The sequence below is a fragment of the Callorhinchus milii genome, unplaced genomic scaffold (assembly GCF_018977255.1).
Source record: "Callorhinchus milii isolate IMCB2004 unplaced genomic scaffold, IMCB_Cmil_1.0 Scaffold2, whole genome shotgun sequence".
Taxonomy (NCBI): domain Eukaryota; kingdom Metazoa; phylum Chordata; class Chondrichthyes; order Chimaeriformes; family Callorhinchidae; genus Callorhinchus; species Callorhinchus milii.
Window position 1 is genome coordinate 11,241,305 of NW_024704743.1, and position 12,345 is coordinate 11,253,649.

Genomic DNA, 12,345 nt, shown 5'->3' on the forward strand with positions numbered 1-12,345 from the left:
ACTTGTGTGTTGAGAACGGAAGTGTCATGGCAACCCCTTCCACTCTCTCTGAATGGTACACAGATTTTTTTTAATAAAGGAAAAGCCACACAACTATAATTAGCTAATCAACAATTGGAATGTTGGTTCCAATTGTTGATTACCTACCAAGCCTCAATCATTTACTGCTGTGGTGAGTGTTCTGGAAAGATGCAAATGAATGTACCAGAGGGCCTTCTTCATTCAAACTAACCCTGTGATTTTGTAAACACACGTTTTTTATAGTGTTGCAGTTGTGGTAACCAATATAGTGAACTGATCTAGACTAGACAGCTCCTGGTAAAACTATTAATTCACTGACCCAAACATCTAAATTAAACCAAGTGACCATGCCAGGCAAGCATGTTTGACACATGCAGGAAAGCCTTCCTCACCACAGAGCATTTCTGAGTTGAAAATTAAGCTGCATCTTCTGGCCTGGATAGTTTAAACCTGATTCTACTCGGGTAAAGATATGTTTAACCAAATAAAAGGTTTAAACAGGGACAATGTGTATCCCAAAGTTTTTGCAAGAGAGTTTGAAGGTATGTTGAATATATTCCTGAGGGAGTTTTCTGTATTGAAAACTTAGTCCCTGGCTGACTGGCTGCTCCTGTGCAAATGTAAAGTACAGTTATGGGTTTCCCCCAAAAAATGTAATTACTGTAGCTAATTACATAAATTCAGAGACATATTGATCATAATAAACCTCATTTACTCTATCAAAACCCCTCATAAATTTAAAGATCTCTATATGTATGTATGTGTGTATGTATGTGTGTGTGTGTGCATGTATGTATGTATTGGTGGGGGGAGACAAAGATCTTGACCCAGCCAAAGTTTCCCAAAAAGAGGCTGGTTTCAAATGACCAGCTCAGCTTATGTAGTAGAAGTCAGTAGCTGAAAATACAATCTTATTTTCAATAATACAATTCAAAATACAATGGCACATAATGTTCCAATCTGTTGTGCCAAAGGTTACCATCTTTAGGGTTGATAATTGATTATTAATTGGTTATACAGTAACCACATGAAAGACTTTATTTTAAATACATGAGCCTTTGGAATATTTCCTTACATTATTTAGCACTAGCTGTAGCAGCTTTGCTTGCAACCAAAGGATCCAATATGGCATGTAGACTGACAAACAGACATTCCATTTAGACATTATACTCAGCTGGAAGCTTCCTTTTGGGAGGACTCAGTGGGAGGACTCCTTTAATATATTTACTCTCACAGTCTCCCTCTCAGTCTATCTGTCCCTCAGTCTCTCTTTCTCAGTCTCCCTCTCTCTCTCAGTCTCTCTCTCTCTCCCTCAGTCTGTCTCTGTCTCTCCCACAAAACAGTCATTACATTTTATAATATATTCTCTCTCTCAGTCTCTCTCTCTCTCCCAGTCTCTTTCCCTGGCTCTCTCAGACTCTCTTTCTCTGTCTGTCCCACATGGAAGGACTCCAGTTCCTGTGACAAGCAGAAAAAAGTGCCATACATTTGTTGCAGAATATAGATGTATCTTTCTGAATAGTGTGTGCTATCCTCTGTCGCTACATAGTTGCAGAATACTGTGCATACCTCATATTTGGGGCTTAATTAAAGCATTTTTTGATATAGCTCATGGACAACAACAACAAAAAAAATTACATTTATAGATCGCCTTTAACATCTGGAGGACGTCCCAAAGCGCTGAACAGTCAGATGTCAGGATCTGAGCATGGGGGAGGGGTGGTGTAGGGGTGAGGGAAGGCAGAGAGGTGGGAGGGCGACCAAAGGCACGATCGAAGACAAGGGTCTTGAGACCGGCCTTGAAGGAGGCAAGGGAGGAAGTGAGGCGAAGGGACCGTGGGATGGAGTTCTAGAGTGTGGGGGCAGAGAGGTTGAAAGCCCGACCACCGATGGTAGGGTGTGTCGGGCGGGAGACATGGAGCAGACTGGAGCCCGCTGAGCAGAGGGAGCGGGCAGGTTGGTAGGGACTCAACAAGTCAGAGAGGTAGGAGGGGGCAAGGCCATGGATGGCCTTGAAAGTGAGGAAGCGGATCTTGAACTTAATCCCCTGGGGGATGGGGAGCCAGTGGAGTCGGGTGAGGGTGGGAGTGATGGGGTCGTGGAGCCTGCTGCGTGAGAGTACACGAGCTGCAGAGTTTTGGATGATCGGAAGGCCGATGAGGAGGAAGTTCCCGTAGTCGAGACATGATGTGACGAATGCGTGGGTGAGGGTTTCGGCAGCCTGAGGGGTGAGGCAGTAAAGGAGTCTGGCAATGTTGCGGAGGTGGTGGTAGGCAGTGCTGGTCATGGAATGGATGTGGGGGAGAAAGCACAGTTCAGGGTCGAACAAGACCCCCCCAGGTTCCTGACTGGCTTAGTGAGGGTGAGTGTGCAGCCGTGGAGGCTGATGTTACCAGCGCTTGAGGTGCGGAGACGCTGGCGTGAGCCAATCAGGAGGACCTCGGTTTTGCTGACATTGAGTTGGAAAAAGTTGTCCCTCGTCCAGGACTTGATGTAGGACAGGCAGTCGGTCAGGATGCCAGTAGTCCTGGAGTTGAGGGTGGAGGCAGAGAGATGGAGTTGGGTGTCATCCGCATACATGTGGAAATTTCCCCCATATCTAGGGATGATGTCACCAAGGGGGATCATGTAGAGGGTGAAGAGGAGGGGAGCAAGAACAGAGCCCTGAGGAACACAAGTGAGGGGGCTGGAGGAGAAGCCGTTAGCTGCGACGACGTGGAGGCAGTGTGAAAGGTTGGACCTGAACCAGTCAAGGACAGAACCTTGAAGGTTGAGGTGGGAGGAGAGGCGGTGGAGGAGCATTGAGTGGTCCACGGTGTCAAAGGCAGCGGAGAGGTCATGGAGGACGAGGAGGCAGAGGGAGCCCTGGTCACACATGGTCAGGATGTCATTCGTGACCTTGACCAAAGCAGTTTCCGTGCTGTGGGCAGCACAGAAACCCAATTGGAGGGGCTCATGGAGGGAGTGGGAGGAGAGGAACGAGAGAAGCTGGGAGGCGACGGCTCTCTCAAGGACCTTGGATAGGAAAGGGAGGTTTGAGATGGGCCAGTAGCTAGATAGCTTGATGGGTGAAGGGAAGGTTTCTTTAAGGTGCGGGTGGACGTTAGGAGATGCCTCCCCAAAAAAATATGCCCATGACACTGCCGGATACAAGACCTTTCCTATGGGGTATAAATCATGTCTGTACATCGATCGGTAATTGCATGATTGTCACATGCCAAGGGTTTCCACCACAAACCGTCTCCTCCATCCACCTCCCCACGCCACCTTCCCAAACTCCAACTGTGAGGAGATGCTGGACTTCCTCGAATCCAAAATCGAGGGGATACATTCAGCCACCTCTGCCCCATCCACTGCCATCCCCACATCACCTCTCCCTCATGACCCACCACCCACCCATCCCCCCCTATACTCCTTCTACCCTCTCTCCCTCCTCCCTCACCACCATCGTTCGCAAACTCAAACCCACCACCTGCTCCCTCGATCCCATCCCCACCTCTCTCCTCATCTCCCAGCTCCAACGTTTGGCCCCTCTCCTGTCCGACGTCATCAACCTCTCCTTGTCCACAGGTTCAGTTCCCACCACCCTAAAAACAGCAGTCATCACCCCCATCCTGAAAAAATCTTCCCTGGACCATCCCTCCTCTTCGGCTACCGCCCCATCTCTAACCTCCCATTCCTCTCCAAAGTCCAGAAACGAGTCATCACGTCCCAGCTCCGCTTCTTTCTTTCTCGCCATTCCCTCTTTGAACCCCTCCAATCTGGCTTCCGCGCTGCCCACAGCACGGAAACAGCCCTCGTCAAAGTCACTAATGACATTCTGAACATCTGTGATCAGGGCTCCCTCTGCCTCCTTGTCCTCCTCGATCTCTCTGCCGCCTTCGACACCGTCGACCACTCCATCTTCATAAACCAACTCTCCTCTTTACTTAATCTTCACGGACCTGCCCTTGCCTGGTTTGATTTCTATCTCTCTCACCGTCTCCACTTTGTTGCCTCTAACGGTTTCTCCTCCAGCCCCTGCACTGTCACATCTGGCTTCCCCCAGGGCTCTGTCCTTGGCCCTCTCATCTTTGGTATCTACATCCTCCCCCTTGGTGAGATAATCCGCAGACATGGGGTCAACTTCCATATGTATGCAGATGACACCGAACTCTATCTTTCTGCCTCCAACCTCAACTCCAGGACTACTGCTGTCCTGACAGACTGCCTGTCAGACATCAAGTCCTGGATGAGGGCAAATTTCCAACAGTTAAATGTGAACCAGACTGAGGCCCTCCTGATTGGCTCGCACCAGCGCCTCTGAACCTCAGGCTCTGGCAACATCAACCTCCATGGTTGCACACTACAACTCACCAAGCCAGTCAGGAACCTAAGTGTCTTGTTCAACCCTCAACTGTCTTTCATTCCCCACATCCAAGCCATGACCTGCTTCCCTCACCTCCGTAACATCGCCCGACTCCGCCACTACTTCACCCCTCAGGCCGCAGATTGTTCATCACCTCCAGACTCGACTGTGCAAACGCCCTGCGTGTCAGGCTTCCCAACTCCTCCCTCCAGAGGCTGCAGATAATCCAGAACTCTGCAGCCCGTGTCCTCTCCCGCACCAAACTCTGTGACCCCATCTCCCCCATTCTCCCTCGACTCCATTGGCTCCCTATCCTTCAGAGGATCCAGTTCAAGATCCTGGTCCTCACCTACAAAACCCTCCATGGCCTCGCCCCACCCTACCTCTGTGACCTCCTAAACCCCTACCAACCCGCCCGCTCCCTCCGCTCAGTTGGCTCCGGCTTGCTCTACGTCCCTCGACTTAACCGCCCACCATTGGCGGGAGAGCCTTCAGCCACTCTGCTCTCAACCTCTGGAATTCCATCCCCCAATCACTCAAGTCCCGCCTGAAAACCCTCCTCTTCGATTATGCCATCAGTCACCCCCTTTCCCCTCCGCTCCCTTCTCCCGCCCTGACCCCAGCTCAGGTCTGAAATGCTGTACACCGTCCAGCCCCTTTGGACGTCCTCCCGACGTGAAAGGTGCTATACAAATGTAATCTTGTTGTTGTTGTTGAGTGACTCCGGACTCTGGCAAATGGGCTACACTCAGAGGCTCTGCTTTTATGATTGTCTGTGAGAGTGTCTCTATGTGAGTGCGTCTATATCTCTTCTCTATGTGTGTGTATTTATGAGCGTCTCTGTGTGAATGTGTGTCTCTCTGTCTGTGTTTGTATGTCTCTTTGTGTCTATGAGTGTGTCTCTCTTGAGAATGTGTCTCTCTGTGTCTGTGAGTGTGTGTCTCTCTCTTTGTCTCTGAGTGTATGTGTGTGTGTCTCTCTGGGTCTCTGAATCTGTGTATCTCTCTTTAAGTCTCTGAGTGTGTGTTTCTCTCTTTCTGTGTGTAGTGCCGGCCCTGAGAGGCAGGAGATGGTGAGCTCCTGTAGCCTTGCTGGTGTTCCCCCAGCAAAAATATGGCCACCCAGTTTTTGTTAAAGAAGCAATTTTTTTTGTAACAATCTGATATGTGTTATTTCCTTATTTTTATCTTTCATCAATAAAGTGAAAAAATGTAAAAGTAAAATGTAGCTCAATAGCACCAATCAAACCCCGCAATGGGCCTGCAAGATTCAGCAAAGCCCTCTGAAATCCCCCGCAAGACTTGCAAAGCTCTCTGCAATTTTTTTGCAATAATGTCCGCACGTTTCTATTGGCCCAGCTCATTACCCTAGTAGAAAGAGAAGTGATTCAGATCAGTAACCTGTGATGTGCTGATAAAAGGTTTAGAATTCCCCTCTCTACAAATCAGTAGCTCCGGTGGCTGAAATGAATCACGTTACACAGATGTTTCTACCAAGCACTCTAAAAATAGCAAATATAGTAAAGCCTCAACAGGTCCTTTCCAACATTATTTCCATGTCTTGCCCAGTTAACAGCAAAGCAGGAAGTGACCTAATCGCCATTTAGTGTGAAAAGTAGAAGAGAGCAGTGAACAGGATCCACAGTACAGTTACATGATAAGTAAATTTGTGCTAAAATGAAATGCTTTGCAACAGGGCTGCACTGCTACTGTTGTGTACAACCACATCAGGATGTAGACAATGCCAATCCAAGTCAGATTGTGCTATGAAATAAGACATTTTTGAGCAAGATGATGTTGATTTTTATTTTGCATAAACTGTTGTTATGATACGGCGGTAGATTTCAATTTCAACCAGCGCAATTGAGTCCCACCATTGTAAACGTCTTAACTATAACCATAAACCTTACAATACAAATTTACATAGTGCTATCCCAAGGCAGAGTCCTGTAGCTCAGTGGTTAGAGCACTCGCTTTGCAAGTGAGAGACCTGAGTTCAATTCCAGGCAGAGGGCGAAACCTTGGGCAAGTTTCCTTACTCCACACAGAGCCTAATAATAATCCCTCCAAAACCAAAAACAATAATAAATTGGTCATTTTCAATCTACGACTGTTTGTGGGACATTGCTGTGCGCAATTGGCTGCCGCATTCGCCCACAAATATACAGTCAATTCACTTTACAGTGTGTTCTGTGAAGCGCTTTGGGACGTCCTCCCGACGTGAAAAGCGCTATATCAAATGCAAGGATTATTATTATATTATTATTAACAATCCTGGCGTGGCATGGGAGCTGGGGGTGGAGCAGAGTGGATGGGGAGGGTGACCAAAAACAGTCAATGAGGTAGGTCTTGAGATGGACCTTCAAGGAGATAAGCGAAAGAGAAAACCTCTCGATCCTTGTTCAACAACCTTGACAGTATCACCCCACTTACTTCTTTGACTTCTGTGACTCTAACAACCCAGCCACTTCCTTCGCTCAGTGAGCACTGGCCTGCTTCATGTCCTCCACCCTATCTGTCCACCATTGGCAGGCAGGCTTTCAGTCATTATTCCTCCACTATCTGGAACTCCATCCCAGAGTTCCTCTGACTCGTACCCTCCCTCTTTCAAGGTATGTCTCAAAATGTACCATTTTTGCCCCTGCTTTCGGTCATCTTCCCCTCCAGCTCCTTCTCCACCCCTTCATTTCCCACCCCCAGTCTGGGTGAACATCCGGCACCATAATTAGGCCTTTCAGCTCACAGTGTTGGCTGACATTTCAGTGATGGGGGTGTGCTGCATTATCGGAGGTGCCATCTTTCAGATGAAACATTACACCAAGTTCCCATCTGGATGTGTAGGTGAACATTAAAGATCCCATAGCACGATTTCAAAAGTTTCTCCTGGTGTCCTGGTCAATGATCAGCCATATAAAATTGGTCATTCATTTCATGGCTGTTTGTGGAAGATTGTTGTGTGAAAACTGTCTGCCAAAACTGTCACCTACAAAATACAGTAATTCCTGTGAAGCACTTTGAGTCATCCTCCTGATCTGAAAGGCGCTATATCAAATGCAAATATTATCACGATTTTGTGTATTTGCTGAAGTTTTAAATTCCACAGAATATCACTGAAGGCAAAACTTACGATGGCAATGAGACACTGCCACTCACCTGCCCCTTGGAAAATCCTTCAAACCCATCAGCCACGGCAAACATTCTGTGACCTTCAGTGATGCCGATTCTCACTGCGGAACGAACAGCCGCGTTCATTCCAGCGGCTGGGGCACCTACATTAAGCACCGCCACATTGAAGCTGCTCTGTTTGGGTAACAGGAAGGAAGGTGGACAGAGGAAAAGAAAAGATCAGACGTCAAAGCTGAAGTTGGCTGGACTTGGCATTAAAAAATTTTTTTTACACAATGCCCACTTATCCACAGAAGCCAAGCATTTTTAAGTTCCTCAACAATAAATCAAGCACCATTTCATATTCAGACATTGCCATAGGAAATTTTACCCTGCTTTGTAAAAGACCAATCATTTATTCCTCTCTTGCAATATTTCATGCAGTCAGTACTCAAGTGGCGAAAATAACACAGGAAAAATCATACTGCTTTTATTAAAATGGTTACATAATTAAGCATTTCTAGATGCAACTCAAAAACAAATATTAACAGCTATTTAAGCAGCGATGCCATGATTATGAAGGTCAGTAATCAGTTTGTAAGACTGAAGCAGCAATTCTTTGTTAAATACTGATTGCACTACTAAGAAATTAATTTTCCATTTTACTAAGTAAATTTAATCGGAACCCATATTTCTTTTGTACAGTTTCAATTTTCACTACCATAATTTCAAATTTGATACTTCTTGTAATCCTGATCGTTTGCAAATCTAACACCTCAAAATCCAAAGACTTTAAAAATGGATTTTTGAATTTTTTTGGGGGGGGGTAAAGTAGTGAATTGGTATTTTTATGAAATTTAATTATATTTTGAAAATATGGGCATTGTAGGTTTTAAAATGGTTTCACCCTTTTTCTGAAAGTTGGAATATGTAAGAAAGACTGTCTATCTTTGCTTCTGGATACTTTATATAAATTCCACTCCACGTAAATTGATCATAAAAGGAGTTACTGTTCGTTTAAGACAAAAACAATACCCATTGAGGCAAACAAGGAAAGAAGCCCTGATCAGTGCATGCCAATTGCAAGAACCCCAGCCTGTCCTTGCTCAGCTCCACTGGTTCGTCTTACCCCAGCGGTCATCCTCACTTTCAAATGGCTCCATGGCCTCTCCTCCCCCATTCCTCTACGTCCTTCCTCAGCCCATGCTTCTGCCCCCACTCAGCTAACAGTGATCTGCTTCCTTGTTTCCATGCCTGTTCTGCTCCACCATCAGAGGGCGTTTAATCCTTTACATATTCAGTCTAATCAATCCCGGAGTCCCTCTCTGTGTTGCACCCTCTTTCCCCTCCCTCAAAACCTTTCTCTACATCCATGCTCTCCATCCCTCCAGTACACAGAACAGGCATTTGTGCTAAGCGCTTGAGATGTGAAAGGTGCCATATCAATGTAAATTGTTGATTGTTGTTGTGGTCAAAGTCACTAATGACATTCTGGCCATCTGTGATCAGGGCTCCCTCTGCTTCTTTGTCCTCCTCGATCTCTCTGCCGCCTTCGACACTGTCGACCACTCCATCCTCATACACCAACTCTCCTCTTTACTTAATCTTCGCAGATTTGCCCTTGCCTGGATCAAATTCTATCTCTCTCACCGCCTCCACTTTGTTGCCTCGAACGGTTTCTCCTCCAGGCCCCACACTGTCACGTCTGGCGGCCCCCAGGGCTCTGCCCTTGGCCCCCTCCTCTTTAATATCTACATGCTCCCCCTTGGTGACATCATCCACAGACATGGGGTCAACTTCCATATGTATGCGGATGACTCCCAACTCTTATCTTTCTGCCTCCACCCTCAACGCCAGGACCACTGCTGTCCTGACAGACTCAAGTCCTGGATGAGAGCAAATTTCCTACAGTTGAATGTGAACAAGACTGAGGCCCTCCTGATTGGCTCGCACCAGCACCTCAGCACCTCAGGCTCTGGCAGCATCAACCTCCATGGTTGCACACTACAACTCACCAAGCCAGTCAGGAACCTAGGTATCTTGTTCGACCCTCAACTGTCTTTTCTTCCCCACATCCAAGCCATGACCCGCTCTGCCTTCCCTCACCTCCGTAGCATCTCCCGACTCCGTCACTACCTCACCCCTCAGGCCGCTGAAACTCTTGTTCATTACGTCCAGACTCGACTATGTTTGCAATGCCCTGCTTGTCGGCCTTCCCAATTCCTCCCTCCACAGGCTGCAGATAATCTGTAGCCCGTGTCCGCTCCCGCACCAAACTCCGTGACCCCATCTCCCCCATTCTCGCCCGACTCCACTGGCTCCCTATCCTTCAGAGGATCCAGTTCAAGGTACATTATAAAATTGTGCGCAGCTTATCTTTAAAAAAGATAATGAAGAAAAAAGAGAAACACTGAAGAGGAGCACACAGGTTGAACTCATTCCCCTTCGAGAGGAAAAAAAGAGATTTGAACGCTTTCAGATTTGTAAAGGGGATTAAAACACAACAAAGTGGATGTAAACAGCCTTATAGATATAGACCATGAGTGTAGAACAAAACCTAACAAAAGGAATCAATACTATGGGAAGACGCATCAAAAGGTACTGACTCAGATTGAAGATTAAGGACAGTTTTACTAAATTTCAATTAGGGATCCGGGAATAAGTATGTAGATATTTCCCTTCTCCATCTGCACCTTTCCCTTTTCCAGAAACGGAGTGGGTGATATGGATTCAATGATAAAGTAAGATGTGGGAGCTCATGTACAAAACACAGTCACTGTACTTTACAGTACATAAGAATAATTCTTGGATTTGATATAGCGCCTTATCACGTCTTCGAGACATCTCAAAGCACTTCACAGAATATACTGTAAAGTGAATTGACTGTATATTTTGTAGGCAAAAAGTACATTCTTTGAAGGCCATTTCATTAAGGCTAGCAAACGCTGTGTTAGCAGAGCCTTAGGGCGTCCTCCCGATATGAATGGTGTTATACAAATCTAAGATTTTTATTATTTTATTATCATAGGTTGCGTGTGATCTGTAAAAGATGCAAGTTCAATGGGTGAAATGGCCTTTTCTTATTCTAATCTTTTCTGTGAGGTATGTCTGTCCTGAAATTATTTAAATTTGGAAATTTAACACAAGTACATTTTTACCCCCGCCTCTTCCATATCTACAAAATTAATTTAATGTGCTTTCTCATACCTGACCCACTCAGCACTACAGCTGACTGATTAAATTATGGTACATTTATTTTATATTCCAAATATGGTGCATTTTATTCATTGTTTACGCAATAAACCAACCACACCTAGGTTTACTTAACTATTCCTTTGTTTTAATTAAAAAAAATGATCAGCCTGATGCACACGAAAACTCATCACCACACTTAAGAGCCCCCGTGGTTAAGGAAAGAAAAAGCAGCCAAGGTTCCTACTCCTGATTACTGTTCAGAGATGCCTGAGGGAATGAATGCAGTGTGTGCATATTTCATGAGAACTGTATTGGAGGCTTGGCTGTGATGGCTCCGGAGTGAAATAGGCTTGCATATGAATAATATACTCGCACAGGGTCAACAGTGGAATGACTCCTAAGGAATAGGATAAAAATAATTCAAACTCCTTCGGGAGTGACAAGAAAAAACAGATGCAACAAATTGATGGGAAAACCACTGAGGTTTACAAGGTCTAAAATGGAATACAGTGGAGTGCCAATGACAGCATTTTGTCCAGCTAAAGCAGCTTCCACTGTACTTGCAAATCAAATTTGTTCCCTTACATGTGATTTTCATTCCTCTCACCAGTCACTTCTGGGCCTTTCCCAGTTTGGAATTTGCAGTTTGCGAGTATTGGGCAGCAAGTAAATGGAATTCACAGTTAAATGATCAAATGCACATTAGACTCCCTACATTTCCCTGGCCATGCTCTCAACCCCATTCAACGCTTCACCTACATTTGCTCCATCAGAGGCTCAGTAATCACAAAGAAGTGCCAAAAATAATGGGAAATTTCCGTGAAAAGTCACAGACAACACAAATATACCCCGTCCCCCCAAAACTATTTTTATTTATACTGCACCTTATGCTTAATAAATATTTGAATTCAGACTAGCCTGCTCACTAGAATGTCATAAACAGGATTAAATTTTTAACAAGAGCATTTTGAGCCGGTTATCAGCATTTGTCACAGTGTTCAATACACCTATTTTGTGGGTTTTTAAAATATATATACATATATATTGCCCACTTTACCGTTCTTTCTCTTCCTGACTTATTATTTCACTAAGTATCAACTCTTACCTGCTCCTTTTTTTTCTTTTCTGGACAATATCTCCGCCTTGTGTTCGACTGTCCACGTATAAGAAAAGGCCAAGCATAGCATAAGAAAGCCAAGCATAGCATCACTCCTATGCCCACTAAAGCTCATTATACTTAGAATAACCCCAGGAGGGTTTTCGTTTGCTTCTAGTATCTTACTTAGGTAAATTAGTTCAAACATTTAGTAAAAAGAAGTTTTCTGTTACCTATTCCCAATGCATCAATATCCAATATGTTCTCGGGCCTCACTTTCTTGAAGTATGCATCTTAAATTCATATCTGGTCATTAACTGGCATCAATTGACAGCTTTAAATCTGTTTATGCCTCATAGAAGTATATAAAATTTAAAATCAAATTGAAAAAGTAAACCCAGATCAATACTTTAGGATGCAACAAGACAGTAGAGGACATTGGTTTCGAATTACTCAGAGGGTAATTAACCACAGTTTGCCAAAAAGGCATTAGAGGCCAAACCACTGCACTCAGTTAAAAAGCAACTTGATGCTTTGATGGGGGAATGGGGTGTGATAATAATAATAATAATAATCCGTGC

The 12,345-nt window shown here is 45.2% G+C and overlaps 1 protein-coding gene across 18 annotated transcripts in view; it reads right to left on the reverse strand.

Moving 5' to 3' along the window:
* Positions 1–12,345, reverse strand: part of LOC103190252 (ATP-dependent 6-phosphofructokinase, platelet type) — a 106,604-nt gene that overhangs the window by 33,722 nt on the left and 60,537 nt on the right. For 11 of the 18 annotated variants that reach the window (XM_042346962.1, XM_042346959.1, XM_042346957.1 and 8 more), the window contains 2 exons: positions 11,774–11,821; positions 7,522–7,668 (listed from right to left, as the gene is read on the reverse strand). In XM_042346962.1, coding sequence (XP_042202896.1) covers positions 7,522–7,668; positions 11,774–11,821 — 195 coding nt within the window. The remainder of the gene's footprint in view (positions 1–7,521; positions 7,669–11,773; positions 11,822–12,345) is intronic. The other 7 variants (XM_042346961.1, XM_042346960.1, XM_007910964.2 and 4 more) reach the window with 1 other exon arrangement.